Here is a 22,087-nt window from a genome sequence, read left to right on the forward strand (position 1 = left end):
TTACGTAACAGTTCATACCGTATACGTTTCATGCTTTTATTTTCGATTGACCTTTGCCTAAACTTTACTTACAAGCAATCCAATGAAAAAGAGTTTTTAAAATTAGTCAGTCTCGTAGAAAATTTATTCATCAATCAGAGAAAACGATGTGTTCAAAGCTGAAGGTTCCAGCTAGCTAGTAATATTAAGCCAAAAATCAAAATCGAAGAATATGATTTCCGATCATGGAAATCACGATTAACCCATTGTAGATTAATTGTGTACACACAAAATACACACCACGAAAATTATAAAACTTGATGAAGTTTAGCGCAGATAGTGTCTTAAATTTTTTTTAAATAAAGAGAAAGGGTAGGATGCATCTAAAAGAAGAATTAGATAAATGTATTATTTTCCGCGATTTAACGCAAGTTGTTTACCTGTTTAGATGCAGGGAGGTTAAGTGGGTTAAGTTCTCTCTTAATCGGTATATTTCGGTATTTTTCCGAGGGTCAGACCGTATATTTATCAATAAATCCGCCTGCTGCTGCTGCCCCAACAATATTTCTCGCTTTTCTTGGGGAAAAGAAGCTCGTTCCGTTAATTATTAGAAAATATTTTCGGAAAAAAATATCACCTATAAATATATATAGATATATATATAAAATATATATTAACATATCGATATACTTTGTTTGGGATTGTCGTGTCGGTATAAATTACGTAGTATGGAAAAAAGTAAACATACATTTCAAAAGCGGACTAAATGGACAGAGGAATGTAAAGTTAAAAACAACTTTAGCATTCTGGTAACAAATTTAAGGCTCTTAACTTTCGTTTTCCAAAAGGCTCTAAGCTTGAGGTCGCGTGTGAAAAATGAAAAATCAATCGCTCAAGAATGCTTGCTGCTTAGTTCGTTAAAAATGAAAAGCACACATTTCGCGGTCCTAATTACTATCCTCGTTTTTGCTAATGGTGCAAATGTGGGCCTCTGTTCCGTATCAAAAGGTGACAGTGCTAGTGCTGAGCCTTCAAAAATACCCTACCAAACCCTAGAAAACAGTAAAAGTGTTGACTTAAGATGGATGTTGGTGTCGTCATCACAAAATCAAGCAAGGCAAGTTCTCGCGCAAGAATAGTGATAACTAAAATGTCTGTATGTGCATTCAATTCGACAAATACATATGTACATAAATATGCCTGCATGCACATAGTACCTACATACATATGTTTGTCGGCGTATGCTCATATCATTAAGTAAACATAAAGAATAGCCCTGGCTCTTGCTTCGATTTCGCTTTCTGTCATAGGGCTTATATGTGCATGTGTATATACATATGCACATAAGTATGTATATAGAACATATTTATCAGGATTTTTCTTTGCTCTGCTGACATAATAACAGGTCGGAATGATTTCCTGGGTAGCGTTTTCAGCAAGTTTACAAGAATGTTCTTTAGGATAAAACAACTTTAAAAATATTAATTTTCAATTATCGAACGCTACATAATATTCTCATAAACCATAAATAGCTATTTTTATATTACGTATTCGTATGATCCGTCCAAGGTTTTGGTCATAATTTTTTAAATATACACATACACTTATGTACATATGTATGTATGTGGCCGTATTATTTAGTATGTAACAGTTTACAGTTCCATTTGAAAACAAGTAAGGGCTCAGTCCGACATTCCGACTTAGTATTATAAGACGATACAAATAGCCGTTGCTCAATATTTTGTGTGTGCCAAGTACAATAGAAAAAGAAAAAACTATGGAAAAGCACATTCAACTAAAGCTGTTTAGGTTTTCCAAAAGTAGGTCGAATTAGATTAAGAATTAAATAAGTTCCTCTTCTAAGGACGATCGCTCTGCTATGGCAGCTACAAAATATAGTGGTAAGAATTAGATTCTTATTATCTGAGTTATGTATGTATTTACACATTGAGATTACTTTAAAAATGGACACCAGTTCCGATGGGAGCTCAAATCTTGACAAGTATGTATATACGATGTGTATACATATGCGTACTGTAGGACTCTGATAAGCTTTCTTCTCTGCGTTGCTTACTTCTGACCATATTCTGGAATATCCTATTTAACATCTATTTGTATACATATGTACGTATGTATGTATAAATATATTTCTTCCCTGACACAAACTTTTTTGTATATTCTAAGCAACTTACCAAACTCTCTAAAGCATTTCGTCTTTAAATGCATGATTCGTTTAAATGTACATATGTACGTCACAGCCAGCGTGACCAACATACTTTCATACATATGTACGTTCTAGATCAGCTTGGGCTGCTTGCGTATATCAATGGCAAAGACACGGGATGTGTCCTAAAAATATTATTATCTAAGTTAATAATTGTAATAATTGTAACTTCTTAGTGATCTTTCTTCCGCTTAAGATTATGGCCAAATTATAATACAAGCATTTTAGCTGAAAAGCGTGTCTCCCCAAACAATATTCGCATGTACAAACATATATTTTTTAAGCGTGGGGAATCATTTTAAGAATCAAATTACAGATATAAGGTCGGAATTACTTGAAATCAAGGATGGAACAACCATTAGGGTGAATTATGATTCACCATCAATCATCTCACAAATCAAACGGTAAATTAACCTTGAAATAAAAAAAATCAGAAAAATATACTGTAGGAAAGCATAATTATTTTGGCATATAGTCAAATTTTAATTGAATATTAGTGCCGCACCATTGAAAAATGAAGCCCAGCAACCGAGAAAGAAGTTTAAAAAAAGAAAAGCGCATATATGTATGTATGAACAGGTGCAAAATATCACGAATAAGCTAAAACTACGATCTTTTCAACACTTTCGTAGCTGTTTCAGATCCTTAGCTTCATCGCTTAAAAATGTGAGATCCCAAAATGAATTAGCAAGTAGTTATTCTTTAGAAATATTAAAATTACCAGATATTCCTTCCAATTTTTATAATTATTTTACAGAAAACTAATGATTCTCTCATCTTTAATAATAAGACAACAAATAATGATAAACCCTATTTTTTAGAGGAAATGAATTTCAAATGTACATACATATATCTAATACAAGATTTGTATACCGAAATTGACCATTCCACCTACAGTATCGATACGAGCCAAATATAAATTGATAATCGCGAGTAGGCAAATGTGCACTTGCAACAAAGTTCAACTTTCAGAACGTGAAATTTACTAAATTAATACTACAATTTAATTACGAAAATTTCTTTACTCGCTCAGTAGATAAGATTTTACAAGCTGAAAAGTCCGAAGGTCCCACTGTGCAACGCTTCGAGTCATTTTTCTGATTTCGGACTCGTATCGGTGGTATCCGAAAAAATCTGGATTTTGTCAGTGTTAGCCAATGCTCTTGCTGCTGATTCATGATTGTGTATGCCCATGGCTATGTTTGCACACCCATATTCTTTTTCTTTCGAGGAGAGAGAATACATGTACATGTATGTATATACATACAGATGTTCATATGTAGGCTTATACACGTACATAAGTACAGCGCACCAGCAACACAAATGAAGTGGAATGGTTTGTTCCAATGATAAAAAGTCTCTTGCAAGAGACTACACGGGTTCCTAGAGCCCAGGCTCAGGCAAACCGATGGACGGACATTTCGTATATCCTTGGAGACGATATAATGTAATTATTCCGCATGTTGTTTCATATATGTACATATGTATATCTTCATATGTATGTACATACATATGTAGCTCAGACCAATTCAATTCACATGCGACGGCTGTACAAAGTCGTATTAGTAGCTGCCCCAAAAAACGTGGATCTGAAAATCAATCTTTTCCTTCTACCTTTAACATGTGTATGTATGTACCTATATACATATGTATGTATGTACATCTAAGAGATTACGTTGAAAGTGATAAGGGATATCTGATAGTGACGCTGAGGATAGGTTCCTTTTTAGTTTAGTTTAGTTTTTGGGTAATGACGCAGGTTAGTACTTCATACTTCGTATCTCTATCTTCACTAATTGTCATATCTTGATCAGTACTCGAATGTAATGCTGCCTCATCAAGGAGCATTATTATCGTACTTCGCGAAATAGGAATGAAAAAAGGCAATCGACGATCAGTTTAATCTACATATCTAAAACATAGTGTTAGGCTGCGAACATGACCTCTCCTCCCAACCATCAACCGGTCACATCTAATTCTTTCCTATGGCAACTATATGAAAACTGTATTAGTCAGCATTTGCCAAGAATTAATCGAACGTTTGTAACTTGCATTTTCTATAGTTCGAACTAAAACGGGTGGCAGCATTGTTCAGGACGTTTAGGCCAAAATTTTGGCCATGCGAAAAAACAGCCGAAGTCAATAGAGACAGATTTCCATATACTTTTGTCCCGATTGGCATATCATTTCACGTACTTTGATGTGAAAACCTTTTAAAATAAGCAAAAATGTACTATTCATATTTATATTAGATTGGAGCGGAAAATGGATGTGTGTAACGCCCACAATGATTCGTCTCCGACCCCATGAAGTATATTCTATATTCTCGATCAGCATCAATAGACGAGTCGGTTGAGCCATGTCTGTCTCTCTGTCTGTCTAGAGCGCCTAGATCTCAGAGACTATAAAAGCTAGAGCAGCCACATTTTGTATCCCGACTCCTGTGATATCGCACTTGTACAAGTGTATTTCAAAATTTTGCAACACCCCTTCCGCCCCGGCAAAGGATGAAAATATGCGGCACGCTCAATTTTAAAGATGCGAGAAAACTAAAAAACTAAAATGAAATCGCAGTGGCTGCGCGACGCTTTCCCCGCGTCTTCTCATTCCCTCTCTTCTCCTCTGGCGGAGGAGAGCCATACTTACTGAGTATCGGGTATAAATGTAGAGTCGCTGCCCTAGCTGCGACTCCCAACGTAAGAAATCCATCAATGATCCCCGATCAAGTTGTGCTTGTGAACGCGCCCATTTTCTCCCAATGGGTAAGATGAATTAGCAACAAGAGAGATGAGTGATGAAGAAGAATAAAATATGCATAGATACTCGTACTGGATACCGTAAAAATGAAAATGTAACTTTTTTAAATTTATTTTTTCACTTGTTTATTTTAGCATACGTATTCGGAGGGAGGCCGTAAACCCAATTCGAATTTTTGGTATACGATTGGAAGACGGTACAACCGAGACGAACGATGGCATACCAAGTGTATTGACTGAGAAAGACCACGAGTTTCGAATTTTTGGCAATGGTTTACAGAAAAATACTCTTATTACATTCACTAATGTGGAGAAGGATTACGGAGGTCCCTGTCTGAAGCCGGCCACTGACCTCTTTGCTCCCTTAGAAGTCTCCAGCGATGGCTTTTCGGCCACATACTCGGTTAAATTTCCAGCGGCCAGTAGCATATATTACATTTGTGCTAAAAACGCAGAGGATACAAAAGATGTGAGTGCAGGGTTGTGCCTCGAAACCATTGAAGACCATCTAAGTATAATTGTAAATTTGCACTTACAGCACAGCACAGCTGTAACCACCACACCTCTTGAGCATCAGGGGAATTCCAAGTGGCTGAAAATAGAAACGCATGAACCATTCTTACCCATCTGGCTGGCAATAATGATCATCCTAGTTTGTCTATGCTTCTCCGCCTTGTTCTCAGGGCTTAATTTGGGCTTGATGGCCATGGACCGCACCGAATTAAAGGTCTGCCACTCTCTACTAGTGATAAGCGCGACCGTTGAACTAAATCTATCTTACCTTCACCTATATATATATGCGTGCATTAATTAGATACTGCGAAACACTGGCACGGAAAAAGAAAAAAAATATGCAGCAAAAATAGCCCCCGTCAGAGATCAAGGTAATTATCTGTTGTGCAGTATTCTCTTGGGTAATGTGTTGGTTAACTCAACCTTTACCATTCTACTGGATGGTTTAACGTCTGGACTTTTTGCTGTTATATTTTCCACACTGGCCATCGTACTCTTTGGTGAAATAACGCCTCAGGTGGGTTTTTAAATTAATAATACTAAGTTAACCATCAAATACAAATGCTGTTTTGCGTCTAACTATTAGATTTTACTGTACTTGAGTGGGTTATTTATGCAAATGGAAGAGACTCCGAACGAAATTTTTTTAGCCAGGTTCGGCAGTTCTTTTTAGGAATAAATCATATCACTCTTCAATATAATTGGGCTTATTGTGGTAGCATGAACAAGAAATGTGGAAAGGGTTAAATAAACATTACCAGAGAGTCACCAGGTTACTAAGTAAAATGAATCAGTCGAATCCTAAAGCAAAGGGTTCACTCGAAACACGAAAGAATCTAAGGCTTTTATGGATAACGCTACTGACCTTTTTGCTACCTCAAAATTTTTGAGTTAATGACAGTGAAACCGCTCGTTCCCTTCGATCCTTGGTAGAATAGAAGCGATAAACAAATGCAAAGCCGCGTTAGAGTGGTCCAAACAAGTTTTGAGACTTGCAGGTTTTGCCACGCATCCATTTTTTTTAGAGTTAGTTCTTTTTGTTACATAACTTATGTATATTACGTCTGCTTGTGTTGAACTTTGCAACTCCGAAAAACGACTTTTGTACCGTTCGGCACCTTTGGCTCAGTATCGTTTTGAATTTGCTCGAAAAATATAAAAGCACAAGAAAAAATTCTGTTTCGACTTTTCCAAAGTTTTAAAAACCAAAATTTTGAAGGAAAAAATTATAAATCTTCATTTGAAAACTTAATATTTTCCAGACGGTAAGTTGAAGCTACAATATGTTTGGGTAAAATTTATAGCGGCATTTATCAGCTTTTCAGAATTGCAAAGTTTAGTAACCAGATGTAAGATACTTAAGTTATGCTACACAAAAAGCTGTTTTCAAAAAATAACATAAACCCTTAATATGGAAAAAAATGCATTAAAATAATTCATTAAAAAATGTAAAGCCCCAAATATGTATATCAGAAAAAGTCGGTTTGGTTCGAAGCGTAAATGTGGTGGTGCATAGTGTAATCAACGATAACTACATCGTATACATATGTATTTTTAATAATATTTTGGAATTTTGTAATGTATATGTATAAGTATTACACAACATTTTGTATTCATTTTACAGGCTGTGTGTTCAAGATATGGCTTGGCTGTTGGAGCCAAAACTATATTAATAACAAAAACTGTAATGGCTATAACAGCGCCCCTGTCGTACCCTATTTCTCGCATTCTCGATGCGTTATTGGGTGAAGAAATTGGCAATGTTTACAACCGAGAACGATTAAAAGAACTTGTTCGTGTAAGTACCGAATGCAATGCCTGCCACAAATTTTCCAAGACACATTTCTTCAACTATGTACAAACAAAATTGATCATCCACTGTATAGGTCACAAACGATGTCAACGATCTTGATAAAAATGAAGTGAATATCATATCGGGAGCTCTGGAGCTACGCAAAAAGACGGTAGCAGACGTGATGACACACATTGATGATGCTTTTATGCTTTCATTAGAAGCTGTGCTTGACTTTGAAACTGTATCTGAAATCATGAACTCTGGCTATTCCCGCATTCCTGTCTACGATGGAGATCGAAAAAATATTGTGACTTTGCTCTACATTAAGGATTTAGCATTTGTGGATACCGACGACAACACTCCACTGAAAACATTGTGCGAATTCTACCAAAATCCGGTTCATTTTGTATTTGAAGACTATACCTTGGATATTATGTTTAACCAATTTAAAGAAGGCACAATAGGTCATATCGCATTTGTGCATCGCGTTAACAATGAAGGGGATGGGGATCCCTTTTATGAGACCGTTGGTTTGGTTACTCTCGAGGATGTAATTGAGGAGCTTATCCAGGCTGAGATTGTTGATGAGACGGACGTGTTCGTTGATAACCGCACAAAAGTTAAGCGCAATCGTTATAAAAAAGCAGACTTTTCAGCATTTGCCGAACGCCGCGAGGTGCAGGCCGTACGGATATCTCCACAACTAACACTGGCCACCTTTCAGTACTTAAGCACAGGTAAAAAAAAGAGACTAAATGGGACTATTGGGACTGTGAAACGACTACAAAAAACTCTTTCAGCTGTTGATGCGTTTAAAAAAGATGTCATTTCGGAACCAATTCTCCGGAGATTACTCAATCAGGACGTTTTCCACAATATCAAAGCGAAAGGAAAAAGTAAAGACGACCCTAGTCTGTACATATTCACACAAGGAAAAGCTGTCGACTTTTTTGTACTTATATTGGAAGGCCGTGTAGAAGTCACTATTGGCAAGGAAGCTCTGATGTTTGAAAGTGGCCCATTTACTTATTTTGGCACCCAAGCATTGGTCCAAAATGTAGTTATTGGTATGTTGATGTTTTTTTGTTTGTTACAAAGTTATTTTGTGCATGTACATATTGATGATAAAGGTTTTAGATTGATTTAATATTAAAATACAATCTATGTTTTCTAGATTCTCCGACGCAAATGGGATCTTTACAGTCGCTGAATATGGATTCTAAAATTCGACAATCCTTTGTACCTGATTACTCTGTTCGCGCTATATCAGATGTGATATACATTGCAATTAAACGGGTTCTATATCTTACTGCCAAAAAGGCCACATTATTGGAGAAAAGTCGTAAATCCGGAACATTTTCAAGTGAGACATTTGACGATGAAGTGGAACGTCTGCTGCACTCGATAAGTGAAGATGAAAAGCCACGATTCTTAGCGGCGAGCACGAGGGCCTTGTCTAAGCCCAACCGAAGTTTAACTTCGTCCCCAACGAATATTGATTTATCTCATGACGAGAAGAGCAATAGTCCTAGTGTGCACAATCAAGGTGACCAAAGGATTGGAAACACTGAACCCACGGAGGATGCCTCAATGAGTAGTCTAGTTGCTTCAGATGTAGGAGACCTTCAAAATGGAGAGCAGGATGACAGAGATGCGACCGCTGCTTCCACGCCTCTTCTTCCAAAACTAGAAGAGCAGCCCAAATAGGCCTAAGCCCCAATAGCAATTTCAAGGCACATTTTATTTATGAGCTTATTGCAGAAAATCAAATTTCCCGTAACTATCCATCACATGTTCAATTCCAAATTCGAAAGAAGCCTGCCTGTTTCCGCAAATATTGTTATTATATGATATTATTGTTTGTTCTGTTCTTTCTTTTTTATCCGAATTTAGTCAATCGTTGTGTAATGACGGATTATGTTGTGTTTATGTTTGAAAAGGTATTAATTGGGACCTTTTTGCCTATATTTGAGAAATCAATGGCTACATCCAGCTGTAGTGCATTTTCGTAATACTAATAAGCAAACAACAAATATTTATATATATATAAATGTACTACATGTATAATGTGTTACCTCGTAAAATACGTACTTAAGATGTTAATTTGGCTCCGCCTTTTATCCTCACTTTCGTGCACTCTTTCTATAGAATGTGTTTAAATTTATATGCTTTAAACTGCATATATTTTCAAAAGCTTTAATAGCATATCACTCTAATCACTCTCTATCACTCTAAAGCTTTCAAAAGCCTGCAGAAAAAAAAGTCCTAGTTCATAGCATAGCCATAGCCCCATGGAGTGCCTATAATTACATTTTGTTATTTTCACTTCAACTACTGTATTAAAAAAGCAAAAGCATAGGGGCTTGTAAAAAACTAAACTCTTTTCGTTGGCTATTATTGGACATTTATTTAAATTAAATTTTAAAAAACACAAATCGATGTATACATACACACACACACATACTCTATGAAAATAAATCGCTAGGAACAAAATAAGAAAAAAACCCAAGAAAAGCATTGGTACTTTAATTTATATTCGTTTTTGTATACAAAGCTATTCCTTAATTGATAAACTGTGTCGCTCGTTATCGATTTTGAATCAAGTACCATTTTTGACAGACGACCTATAATGCTATAAATCCTCAATCTTGCAGATAGATTTCAAGTCCATGTCATTAATAAATATTTTGTCCCTTCCCTTCCTGTAAAGTAAAATACATACATATGTGTATATTTGGCTGTTAGTTAAAACCTCGAGTTTAAACGGAATATACTGACATTGAATACGAAGATGTTACTCAGAATTTTATATGTAACTAAGAACATTTTCAATTGATTAATTATAGTGAAATTAAAGAGAAAACTATTTTGAAATTAACTCTATTTTTCTCGCCGTTCAATCGAATAGAAGGATACATACGTCTTACCTTAGAAGCTAATTCCTATGGATACGAATTATAAGGAATGATAGCTTTGTTGAGGATGATCTGGAAAATATGGAATGTATTATTAAAGGCCACACAGATTTAAGGACGGAAATGTCAGAAGGTAGCATGATGACAGAAGCACCCTATGAATGAAATCAGGGTGGGTTCTTAGATGCGTAAGATTTAAATGCGAGATGAAAAGACCGCGAGTTCAATATACCCTTTTACTATACGACTATTTCACATCTATCACAGCAAAGAACTCCACAAGTAAGTTAAATGTATCATACATATGTGTAACCAAGAAGCTGCTTACTTAGCCATCAATACGTTTCAGAATTTATAGAACATATTTAAATTCGAAGTAATCAAAAAATGAGCGGTCTCGAAATTAATAAATCCAAAGCTGTAGATGAGGGTGATGCTAAAACCATCGATCGTCATATTTACAAGCAGGGCCACTGCATGGAAGATGACGTCTATACGTGCTTGCTTAGACGACATGTACATAGATATCCCGAAGATGGTAGCCACAAGATGTGGGTGCTTCCGCAACTAATAATACTCTTCTCAACTGGAGATGTAAGCCAGGTAACTAAAGCAATTGTAAAGGATATGATGCACCCGATTGGGAGTGGCCTGGTCGCCAGCGTTCTTGTGGAAGAATCGATACGTGAGGAGGTGATTCAAAAAATTAGCGCTAACTTAAAACCAATGGATGAACGGCTGCACCAACATCCAAATTACCTGAGATCGCTCAAGCTCATAGACCGCATGAATTGCTCAACCATACACATAGAGGAGTACGAGGACGGGGACACTGAAAAGAGGTATAGCCACATAAAGCCTGGTTCCCCCGTAGTGGTATTGGATTTCCCGCAACACTATTTCGGTGACAAACCGACAGCTGTAATAACTATGAGCACCTTTCGAAACTTCAATGAAGTTGTAAAACTATACAAACGGGAGGGTTTGAGCTTCGATTCGGTTTCTGTGTGGTCACTTAAGTTGGCGCAGTGCTTCGAGCTGGTGACTAGGCTGCCGCAGCCCTTACACTGGACTTTTAATAGTATGAATGTGCCGGTTGACTTCCTGATCAAAACTCCTCAATCGAACGCATCAGTTTCCGTAACCCAAAACATGCACTACGAGCTCCATGCCATCAACGGAGAATATAAAACAATTGCTTTTCCCATTTGTCACGACCTTGAAAATTGATATTCCGCGGAATCAATATACCATGTAATACAAATTTATAAATAGAGGAGCCCAAATGACTCGACCGATTTGTAGGAAATGTTTGTTGAGAAACCCACCTAATGGTGGGTATGAGAATAGGTCGCAAAGTATTTTTTCACCTTCCTACCACCATCCACCTTATTTATACTCGATACTCAAAGAGCATAGGGGTATATTAGATTTGTGGTGGAAGTGGATGTCTGCGACACCCAGAAGGAGGCGGTGCCTTATCTGGATCAGTTCAGATTATAGCCAGAACTTGCCGCTGCTCACAACGTTTTCGCTCGTTTAATCGGGATTTTAGTGGTTTTGTCTGAACAATATCTAATACTATCAGGTATGATTTAATCTATTTGTGTGACGTGCTTTGTGACTGTGAAGCAAGCTAATTTTTATCAGTAAGACCAGCAAATTAGGTAAATTTGCGTTACAGTGCATGCCATTGGGCCGCCAAATAGACACGCACAGAGAAAATGGCAGACAGCGCCAACAAGTAAATCAAGCATTTATTTTCGCTTCGTTTCACCGTCTCGCATTCGAGTGCAAGCCAACCACTGAATAGTTTGCTCATCCGAAAGTACTGATTGGTGCTATGGACAAAGAATGTCCCCATGTCATGCGCTCAAATTCAAATATGGGTCAGATGGTATGTGTACCTGTTGAGACACTACCAGAACTATTAAATGGTTTGCTCATAAGCACGGATGTAGATTCAAACCAATTCATGCTTCCAACTGATATCCTTCGGAGCAACAGAAATAGCTCACAATACTGAGGCAAATGATATTTTCCCTTTCCCATATAATACCAGGTTGCAACATCCATTGGCGCTTGGTTCTAGGGGTTTTTGATCTGCGCTATCACCAGATCTTTTCCTAGTAAGCATTATGTTTTGCCAGGCTTACCGCACAAATCAGACAAAACTGGGAGCCAAGCCCTCTAATTGTCGGGCCGTGCTCCCGATAGACATCTGGAAGCATGAGGCGGGCGGCATTTCAGATTTACGATCCGCATAGAGTTGTCCGATCTGTACGATCGGTAAATTAAAATGGGTCTGTTTGCGTTGCATTCGTATTGTTGTTTTCTGTGTTTTCTATATTATATGATTTTTAAATTAAATTCAACTCTAATCTATTAGCATTTTCTGGGATCTGCTTTTTCTAAAGCATTTTCTTTCTGCTTTTGGCTACAAAAATGATCTGAACTGAATCAGATTCAGCAACCCGATAGATATGGTCATTCTCTATGATTGTGCGTTTTTAGTTTTCGCGAATCTGCAATATTGTGGATGCAACAGATTTTCGTCCTATGAGGGGGCGGAAGGGGGTGGGGCGAAATTTTGAGATATACGTTTTATAGTGAGATCTAACAGGAGTGTGGATACCAAATTTGGTTACTCTAGCCTTAATAGTCTCTGAGATTTGTGGATGGCGAAATTTTGACACAAAACGGTCAAGGTCCGATATCACAGGAGTGCGGATACCAAATTTGGTTGCTCTGGCTCTTATAGGTTCTGAGATCCTTGAACTCATATTTTGCAATTGGCAAAACCGACCATTAAACCTGTGTGTTAGAGAGAGACAGAGCGAGAAAAAATGAAATTGTTTTCTTGATTCTGGATATAATAATTATACGATCTGGATCAGATTTTGCACTCTAGAAGATATAGTTATCCTAATCTAATCTAATCTAGGATGACCAGGAGCAGGAGTAGAAAGGCAGCAATTCATCCAGCGGCGGCGAGGACGGACACAGCAGCAGCAAGCGAAAGTCCGGGCACGACGACAGCTCCAAGAGCAAGTCTGAGAGAAGCAGCAGCAGTAAGCATCACTCGAAGAGCTCAAAGTCGGACAAAGAATCGGACAAGAAACACAAGAGCAGCCGCAATGTACATAATGTTGAATAGATCGGAACATAACTTGAATAATGCCAGAGCTGCCAATGTTATTTTGTTTAGCTGAAATATATGTGATGCTCGCTTCTTGCAAAAGCTTGAGTTTCTTAAGAGAGCACGGGTGTCTGAACTACACACCTATCGACGTGCTCCGCGCAGATGTGTTCGCTGCCATCTCATTATCCTATCCCGCAGTTAATGGGATTCAAGAGCACGATTACGTCCTTTATAGTCGTAATCACCTAGACTGAAGGGCATGTCATAGAGATAGCACAAGGGCGACAAAACGGTAAATGTGTTTGCAGCTATAGCTGCTTACATTGCAATAACATCACCCGTGATCAAATTATAAATACAAATTACAGCCTTATACATCTATTAGGATAGCATGGTAACATTACATTTGAATTCCAGTGAACCTGTTATGATCATAGAGCTTAGTGTCATCCGTACACATGAGTACTCGAGTCTACTAGAATGATTCTTTCTCTGCACTGCAGATATAGCGCAAAAAAAACGAGGGGGAACGTTGTGAGTTGCTGCGGACACCGCAACTCTACGGTTATACCCGATACTAAGTCAGTATGGCTCTCCTCCGGCAGACGCCGCTAATATTAAACGACACGACAAGGAGTGCGTGCGAGAGAGACAGAAAATCAGTCTGAGCGTGACGTCGGGTGCTGCGTAGCCAGTGCAAATTGATTTGTTCCTTTTGGCTATAAAAATGATCTGATCTGATCCAGATTCAGCAATCTGATAGATATGATCATTATCTATGATTCTGCGTTTTTAGTTTTCTCGTATCCTCAATATTGTGGATGCAACAGATTTTCGTCCTTTGTGGAGGCGGAAGGGGGTGGGGCGAAATTTGGAGATATACGTTTTAAAGTGAGATCTAACAGGAGTGCGGATACCAAATTTGGTTACTCTAGCTTTAATAGTCTCTGAGATTTTTGAATATCCCCAGATTTTCGTCCTTTGCGGGGGCAGAAGGGGGTGGGCGAAATTTTGAAACAAACTCGTCTCGGTCCGATATATTAGGAGTGTGGATACCAAATTTGGTTGCTCTAGCTTTTATAGTCTCTGAGATCTAGGCGCTAATGTTTTACTCTAAGCAAAGCCGGCTATGCTACGTGTGTGTTAGAGAGAGACAGGGCGAGAAAAAATGAAATTGTTTTCTTGATGCTGGCTATAATAATAATACGATCCAATTCAGATTCCGTCTCAAAGATATGGTCATTCTCTACAATTCTACGTTTTTGGTTTTCTCATATCTTTAAAATTGTGGATGCCACAGATTTTCATCCTTTGTGGGGGCGGAAGTGGGCGGGGCGAAGTTTTGAAATATTTTTGTAGCAGTGACATATCACAGAAGTCTGGATCCAAAACATCGTTGCTCTAGCTCTTATAGTCTTTGAGCACTAGGCGCTGAAGGGGACGGACGGACGGACGGACGGACGGACGGACAGACAGACAGGGCTCAATCGACTCGGCTATTGATGCTGATCAAGAATATATATACTTTATGGGGTCGGAAACGATTCCTTCTGGACGTTACACACATCCACTTTTACCACAAATCTAATATACCCCAATACTCATTTTGAGTATCGGGTATAAAAATAATAGAGAGGCCATGAGAAATTGTTCGAAAATCGATGTAGTGTATGTTTTCAACTGAAATGACTCTGATTGTTTCGTTTATCTTAGTTATATCGACATTTGGCCAAGCAAGCTATGATCACTACCGTCTTCCTCAAACTTTGCAACCACGGCACTACAACTTGCGTGTTTTAACACACTTGGAAGACGAAACTCGGCTATCTTTTTCCGGTGAAGTGGAAATAGAGCTGCGTGCATTGCAGCCCACAAACAACATAACCTTGCATGCTGGCCCGCGTCTGCAAATTACCTCAGATCAAACGCACTTCTATTACTTAGATGAGAGCGGCAATAGGACAAAGATAGGCATAAGAGCTGTGGAACGCAACTCGAAATATGATTATTATATACTAATGCTGTGCAAAGTACTGGAGCCGCGCCAAAATTATGTGCTGTATATACAGTTCTTCGCCCCGTTCGTGGGAGGAATGTCTGGCTATTATGCCAGCTCGTACAAAGATCAAAACAGTAATGAAACAAGGTGAGGCTTAGCTATTGAAACACCAATCTGCAGGTCCTCCACCATCGTTTATATGTAGGTATTTGTCTGTGACACAGTTCGAACCAGTTTATGCGCGTACCGCCTTTCCCTGCTTCGATGAGCCGGCGTTCAAGGCTACGTTCAACATTACTCTCGGTCATCACACGAAATACGTGGCTCTGAGTAATATGCCCGTCACAAAGAAGATTTCCATGTAAGTGGTTCATTAGTTATACACCCTGATCCTCAATCAGATTTATGATGACAGATCTGGTCGTAAGAACTGGCTGTGGACGATTTTTGAGCAAACGTTGCCCATGTCGTCCTATTTGGTTTGCTATAGTGTCAACGACTTTGCGGGACTTAAATCGCAAAATACGTTCAGTGTAGAGTTTACCACCTGGGCACCTGCTTCAGCCATTGCGCAATGCAAGTATGCTGCCCACATCGGTCCACGCCTATTGGACTATTACGAACGTATATTTGAAATAGACTATCCTCTTCCCAAAGTAGACCAGCTGGCAGTGCCGGATTTTAGCGCTGGAGCGATGGAAAATTGGGGTCTCATAACGTACCGCGAGGCGGCACTGTTTTATGCGCCGGAAGCCTCCTCTGAAGTGGACAAGCAGCGTGTGGCGAACATCATTGCCCATGAGCTAGCCCATCAATGGTTTGGTAATCTTGTAACAATGAAGTGGTGGAATGATCTATGGCTCAATGAGGGATTTGCCACTTATGTAGCCACATTGGGCATGCAAGAGCTGTGCAAAAAGTGGCATGCTTATGCAGAGGAGTCGCTGGAGAATATGATGGTTGTACTTAACTCAGATGCGTACCATACTACACGTGCCATTTCCCAGTCGGTGAGCAGGGCTAGTCAGTTTGCGGAGCAGTTTGACCATATCACCTATCGCAAAGGTGCAGTCATCATCCGTATGATGCACATGTTTATTGGCGATATCACATTCCGCAACGGACTCAACTGCTATCTGAAGCGGCACGCCTACGGCAACGCAGATCAAAATGATCTGTGGCGTTCACTCTCGGAAGCTGCGCATAAATTCGGAAGTATGCCTAGGTATTTGGACGTACAGAGGGTCATGGATACTTGGACGCTGCAAGCTGGCTATCCACTGATCACAGTACATCGTGACTATGTAAGAAACACGATCTCTATCAATCAGAGGAGGTTTCTCTTAGACGGCTTAGGCAAAACTATGGAAAAGGACAATTCCATTTCCAATGGATGTTGGTTTGTTCCAATAAGCTTTACTTCGGCACACAGGGCCAATTTTACAGCAACAGAACCACGAGTATGGTTGCAATGCGATAGCCAAGCTAACGACATACCTCTCGAGGCTCGATCGCCGCTGGGTGCTGAAGCGGATCAATGGCTTATCCTTAACGTTCAACTGACGGCGCCTTTTCGAGTCAACTATGACACCTTAAACTGGCGACTCATTATTAAAACATTACATGGTGGTGATTTCCGGCGTATTCATACCATGAACCGTGCCCAGCTAATTAATGATGCTCTGGCTTTATCTTGGAATGGTCATCTGTGCTATAAGATTGCCTTAGACCTGCTTAGATATATCAAACAGGAGCATGCGTATATGCCTTGGCGCGCCGCCTTAGATCACTTGGAAACAATTTACCGGATCATAAAGCAAACTTCCGACTTTGCCCTTTTTCAGGTATGAAAACTTTCGAATTTGGATTAAGATTGCAAAGTGTGACTGTAGTATAGTATAGAAAGGAAGCTAGTGATCAGAATCAGTTCGAGGCTTTCACAAAAGCATAATTGACATAAGTAGTCCCATTTTAATTAATTAAATTTGTACTGGCAGTCGGACTAATTCCGATGGATTCATATAGCTATATTTCTTTTTTGTGTAGGCCCGTGAAAACTATACGGTTCGCTTATTCTTTGTTGTATTAATAAGCCTCGAACTAATTCTAAAGTGTTTAATTAGCTAGACGTAGGAAAATTAGGTGAGAGCCTTTAATTTTCAGTAGCCTTAGCCACAGAACTTTATGAATGATTTGCTGAGACCGATTTACGTTTATCTTGGTGGAATGGAAACACAGCCAAAAGGTCACTGTCGACACCATGTCGCTCACAAGACATTGATTAATCAATGGGCATGTCGGTTGGCTCTTTCAGACTGCCTTAAACGTGCTGTGCAGTATTACCATCGCTGGCTTATTTCAAACGATCCAGATCTGGTAAATCCCGTACCTCAAAACCTTCGATCGGTGGTTTATTGTGCAGCCCTGCGGCAAGGCGATGAGTACGACTGGAACTTTTTATGGCAACGCTATTGCAACGCAACGGCGGCCAGTGAGCGACGATTGATACTTCAGGCTCTGGGATGCACACGGATAGTATGGGTGATTCGTCGATATCTTGAGATTATTTTCAATGAGAATTCGTCGATACGCAAGCAGGACATTTCTTTAGCTTTCGGAGCCATTACGCGGAGTGACATCGGATTTCCTTTGGCCAAAGATTATTTTATGAATAATTTCACGCTGCTGACGAAATCGTAAGAGACCACCATAACAACTTTAACATTTATATCTATTCAATCGTTTTGCAGTTTAGAGTCGAATTTCCGCGAGCTAGCTGCGTTGCTTCTACAGATAACTCAACACATAAGTAGCCCTCACGACTACAGGGAATTAAAAATGTTCATCGACTGCCACAGAAAACTCGAGAAGCTAGCCACACGCAGTGTAAGACACGCTGTTGAGCACGCCCAGGTTAACTTACACTGGCGGCAGAAACAACAGCCAGAGTTCACGCGGCGGCTTAAAGCCCGCTACTAACTAGGAAATACGGCTAATGCACTTTTACATCCCATGATTTGTATTAAGATATCCTCTTTAGGCTTCCAGCTCCCAAGCACCGGTTGGTTTGGTTCGAACCAGTGCATATTACGAGTAATATTCATTAAATAGCTCCGAAAAAGTCATTAACCCCATATCAAAAGATAAACAGATCTTAATTGCAAAAGCTGAAGTCTGAAAGTCTTTAGTTTCTAGTTTAAAAGCAGAGCTTCTAGCTGCTGTGCACGCACTTCCATACGTACATATGTCAGAACCGTAACGATCGGATTTATGTTTCTCGGAACTAAAATTATTTTTTGTGTATTCTGGTCTGTTTTCCAAGAAGTCACTATCTTCCGTGCTATCCTCTGTGTGGGTTAGGAAGGGGGCAGTGTCACGTTTTATTCTCATTTTTAGCGTACTCATTAGCAGCCATACTATATTCCGGGACGTGACCGGGACGAGGCGCCTTCTAAGTAGACCACATTGTATAGTCGTATATTCATGATGAATTGGCAGTCTTGGACAACTGAGGCCGCAACGGGTGCCCGACGACATTGAGTCCGTGAGGGAGTAAGTACTAAGCCAACCGCACCTGGGGGCTGCACAGACGAGCGGTTCCTCTTGGCGTTTCTACGTGAAACAAAATTCAGCCTGCAGTGATCCAAGGAGAAGTTCAATCGCTTATACACGCTGCAGTCCTCCATACCCGAGGTTTTCAACGAGCAGCGCATGGCCACAGATTCTGTGGTGCTCGACATCCTAAGTATGGGGTGAGTATCAGTATCGGGTGCAGAGCTGTGGCACGAGAGAGGAGATTCATTGCAGAGTGCTGCTGCTGTCGAGCCAGGGCCATGCGTGACAATCATTCGTGCCGGCTCTTACGACGCCAGCAACAACAAGTTCCAGGACATCATGCAGCTGGGCTCCATGATCGGGGAGATCATGAGGATCGAGGACGAGAACTAGAGAACTAGAGAATCATCAAATTCTCGACCTATGCGGGCATACACTTTATCAATGTGCCCTCGGTCTTTGAAACGGGCTCATTAAGATCCTTCTTTCCCACCAAGATCAAGAGTCGTGTAACTTTCGAATACTACGAGGATTACCATTGACTACTCCCGAGTTCCTTGCCGATTTCTTTTTTCGCATACCCTGAGGCCATATTCCAAATAGTTAGTCTCGAATACCTACCCATATACCCTATAGCCTGTATATCGAGGCCTCGCAGAACTTTGGCACAGCCATTGTTCTTCCTTTGGGTCTGTTGGGTCATTCCGTAAAGTGAAAGTCGGCTGAATCTTAACCGATTGGAAGGAATTAATCAATGCCAATGGCGATTATGTGCATAAATAATAAATAAATTTAAGCATAACATATTGTACAAATTCACTCATGTATCCGAACAACTGATCTCTAAAGAAATCATATAAAGTAGACAAGTTATGACTGTTCGGGTGTAAACAGAGATCTGAAACCCATTAAAAAATACTACAGCAAAACACAAGTGGAGAATACACTTAACCAACGTAGTCCTAAAATAACAATAATGTAAGCATGCACTCAAATAGACATCTGCAGTAAAATGTATCCCTTGCGTAGTCTAACGATAATTATAGAAATACAAATTTTACCTTCTACTTCATTGTCAAATCACATATAAGGCTCTGATTTTAAGAATAAAATTTAGTTTGAGCTACAACTCAACTCGCAAATGTCTAGACTTTTCTTTTAAGGTCTTAAAAGCTTGTCTAAGAAAACGAATGATGATTTTGCTAGAAAATAACTCTGGTTCATGGAAAAATGTGGCAGATCGAATTTTGGGAACTATGGTGCTCCGATTCGGCTGCAGCTCTGCATACCTATTAATTTAAGTTTGAATGAGAATTTCTGAACGCTTTTTTCGAATTCCAAAAATATATAATTTCCAACTGTGAGGCATTGTTCACACAATCTGGTAGCACGTAATTTCTCGATAGTTCTTTCTTTTAACCCAATCATCGTATCATTCATCGTCATCTCGGAATCTAGCCTGTGGATTCATTCCGATTAAAATCCCGCCAGTTGGAGCTGACAAATTTTGCGTAAAGCTCTAAAAAAAAAAATTACACAAAATGTGAATAATTTGTAATTTAATTTAATGGGTAAATGGCAAGGCGGATGGGATTTTGTAAGTACTGGGTAATTACTGTATAAAATAAGTACAAAGTTCTCGGGGATGTGTCTAGAATTGACTGCGCCTAGCACAGCTCTCGATCGGAATCATCGATGGTCAATCATCAGAGTATATCCGGTATTGGCAAAGTTCCCCTGCAAAAGATAAAAGTAGCTGAATTTATAGGTATATGTACCTACTGCATTGCTGTACGCACCCATCATCTTCGGTAGAGCGAGAGGTTCGGATCAAGATCATTTGAATAACTCATTGCCTCCATTATTTTTATAGGCACACAGGCGTAAAGATCTCACGGCTCAAAGCTCAGAAATTTAAATGTTAGAAGTGCGTTATCATATTTAATCAAATTAAAAAGGATCGGGGATATTCTCCCAATCTGAATGCTGTCCAGAACCATGCGCACACCTTCGTTAATGGCATCCCAAAGCCTGCCAATTAATGGTTAATAGAATATATGAATATATATTATAATCATTATATATTATAGTGTATCTTACCAGTTTCATGTGCAAAAAATGGAAATTTCTTCCATCCAAGTTGAAGGCTGCTATTGCCAGCAACTTCCACTTGTTTCCGTGCCTATCCCACCTGATATGCAGCAGTTTATCTGCGTCGGGAATCAATTGCATCCCCTCAGCAGCAAGATCCCTTCAAGGAAAGCTCAATTAGTTCTAGTTCGATCTTTCCATCATTTGAGTTCCATATGAACCGTGGATCTGCATGGTGAATTTTAAGGCACGGGCCCTAAAATATCTTCAAATCCCCAAGATCCTAAGAAGATTTAACAGTAAGAAAATGTTTCTGCATGGCTTTCAATAAAACAATCAACTTTTTCAAACTCTTTTTCAGATAACAGATTCATATTTTAATCAATTTTAGTTAACAATAAATTTAACTGGTAAAGTCCTTTTTAGCATATTCTGATTCATTTTCAGGGCAAATTGGTTTGGGCAGTTGCACCAATCTTTAATGGTTTTGCCAGAGTCATATGTCTTCTGCTGAATTGTTCCTTCACCGACTCTGGCGTGACAGTACTTGCTATCTCTAGATATTGCACTGCTCGAATCTGGCCATTTTCTAGCACTGGCACGAGTCCTACACGAAGTCCCGGCACGACTTGTCCGTTACTTTGACATTGTCCCTGAAATAATCCCGTCAGAAAAATCAGCACAAATAAACGCAGCTCCATTGTTCAACTGGTTCGGATGAGTATGAGCACAGACCTCTGGGAAAGAGCTTTATATTTTATACTCCTCGCGGTGGGTTACAACTCTTGGTCTTCCTCCAAACCAGGGTGATTGTTCTGTTTCAGCGGTCAAGATCCGCAAAGGTTGAATACCCCGACTGGAATAATTTAGCACTCTTCCTCAGCTCCATAACCAGTCGACACTTTTTGAAATGCTCATTTATTCATTCACACAAGAATTGACTCCTAAAGTCCCTTGCAGACTGCATTATAATTATTTACATCTAAAGGGAATTCAATATTTTCCACCAAGCTGTAATTAAATTCGTTTCTTCAATCTACGTTAGAATCGATAAAACCCATATGACCATGTCATTCCTTCTTTAATATTGCATACATATGTACATGTATATCTGATCC

At 39.3% G+C, this 22,087-nt stretch overlaps 5 protein-coding genes, 1 long non-coding RNA gene and 1 pseudogene across 12 annotated transcripts; 6 read left to right on the top strand and 1 right to left on the bottom strand.

Annotated features, from left to right (window-relative positions):
* Window positions 1-536: 536 nt before the first annotated feature.
* LOC117189023 (metal transporter CNNM2) lies at window positions 537-9,776 on the top strand. 2 transcript variants are annotated; one of them, XM_033393896.1, is made up of 8 exons: window positions 537-1,096; window positions 5,095-5,428; window positions 5,498-5,686; window positions 5,774-5,989; window positions 7,097-7,270; window positions 7,359-8,004; window positions 8,068-8,334; window positions 8,442-9,776. In XM_033393896.1, exons 1-8 carry the CDS (start codon window positions 708-710, stop codon window positions 8,972-8,974), a joined length of 2,748 nt encoding a protein of 915 aa, XP_033249787.1. In that variant the 5' UTR covers window positions 537-707; the 3' UTR covers window positions 8,975-9,776. The 2 variants fall into 2 exon arrangements, with proteins under 2 accessions (XP_033249787.1, XP_033249788.1); XM_033393897.1 differs by lacking the exons at window positions 537-1,096; window positions 5,095-5,428; window positions 5,498-5,686 and having other exon boundaries at window positions 5,774-5,843.
* Window positions 9,777-10,507: 731 nt separating this feature from the next.
* On the top strand, window positions 10,508-11,496 carry LOC117189025. The gene has a single exon (XM_033393899.1). The coding sequence runs from the start codon at window positions 10,570-10,572 to the stop codon at window positions 11,410-11,412; it is 843 nt and encodes a 280-aa protein (XP_033249790.1). The 5' UTR covers window positions 10,508-10,569; the 3' UTR covers window positions 11,413-11,496.
* LOC117189022 (aminopeptidase Ey-like) lies at window positions 11,433-18,566 on the top strand. Of its 6 annotated transcripts, none has more exons than XM_033393892.1 (7): window positions 11,433-11,516; window positions 15,038-15,470; window positions 15,529-15,684; window positions 15,739-17,167; window positions 17,496-17,568; window positions 17,638-18,019; window positions 18,074-18,566. In XM_033393892.1, the coding sequence occupies exons 1-7, from the start codon at window positions 11,468-11,470 to the stop codon at window positions 18,300-18,302; spliced, it is 2,751 nt and encodes a 916-aa protein (XP_033249783.1). In that variant the 5' UTR covers window positions 11,433-11,467; the 3' UTR covers window positions 18,303-18,566. The 6 variants fall into 6 exon arrangements, with proteins under 6 accessions (XP_033249783.1, XP_033249784.1, XP_033249781.1 ...); XM_033393893.1 differs by having other exon boundaries at window positions 17,502-17,568; XM_033393890.1 differs by having other exon boundaries at window positions 17,496-18,019; window positions 18,074-18,564.
* LOC117189028 lies at window positions 11,557-13,182 on the top strand. Its single transcript, XR_004473087.1, has 2 exons — window positions 11,557-11,770; window positions 13,127-13,182. It is a non-coding gene; the product is annotated as an uncharacterized LOC117189028 (long non-coding RNA).
* Window position 18,567: 1 nt separating the features above from the next.
* Window positions 18,568-19,098, top strand: LOC117188667 (annotated as a pseudogene).
* On the top strand, window positions 19,083-19,440 carry LOC117188668 (the record flags this gene model as incomplete). The annotated part of the gene is given in 2 exon segments (XM_033392857.1): window positions 19,083-19,266; window positions 19,269-19,440. Coding segments are annotated over 2 exon segments (336 nt in total), but the record flags the coding sequence as incomplete, so codon positions are not given.
* A 1,879-nt stretch (window positions 19,441-21,319) lies between these two features.
* LOC117189027 lies at window positions 21,320-21,703 on the bottom strand. The gene has a single exon (XM_033393902.1). It carries the CDS (start codon window positions 21,668-21,670, stop codon window positions 21,413-21,415), a length of 258 nt encoding a protein of 85 aa, XP_033249793.1. The 5' UTR covers window positions 21,671-21,703; the 3' UTR covers window positions 21,320-21,412.
* Window positions 21,704-22,087: the final 384 nt, after the last annotated feature.

The sequence above is a fragment of the Drosophila miranda genome, chromosome 4, assembly GCF_003369915.1.
Source record: "Drosophila miranda strain MSH22 chromosome 4, D.miranda_PacBio2.1, whole genome shotgun sequence".
Classification (NCBI taxonomy): domain Eukaryota; kingdom Metazoa; phylum Arthropoda; class Insecta; order Diptera; family Drosophilidae; genus Drosophila; species Drosophila miranda.

Coding starts and splice junctions, on each gene's coding strand:
- LOC117189027 (XM_033393902.1), bottom strand. CDS start 21,670: ATGGAGCTGCGTTTATTTGTGCTGATTTTTCTGACGGGATTATTTCAG.
- LOC117189022 (XM_033393890.1), top strand. CDS start 11,468: ATGACTCGACCGATTTGTAGGAAATGTTTGTTGAGAAACCCACCTAAT. Junction 15,471..15,528: donor CAAAACAGTAATGAAACAAG/GTGAGGCTTAGC, acceptor GTTTATATGTAG/GTATTTGTCTGTGACACAGT. Junction 17,168..17,495: donor CCGACTTTGCCCTTTTTCAG/GTATGAAAACTT, acceptor CAGTAGCCTTAG/CCACAGAACTTTATGAATGA.
- LOC117189025 (XM_033393899.1), top strand. CDS start 10,570: ATGAGCGGTCTCGAAATTAATAAATCCAAAGCTGTAGATGAGGGTGAT.
- LOC117189023 (XM_033393896.1), top strand. CDS start 708: ATGGAAAAAAGTAAACATACATTTCAAAAGCGGACTAAATGGACAGAG. Junction 5,429..5,497: donor ACGCAGAGGATACAAAAGAT/GTGAGTGCAGGG, acceptor TTGCACTTACAG/CACAGCACAGCTGTAACCAC. Junction 7,271..7,358: donor GATTAAAAGAACTTGTTCGT/GTAAGTACCGAA, acceptor TCCACTGTATAG/GTCACAAACGATGTCAACGA.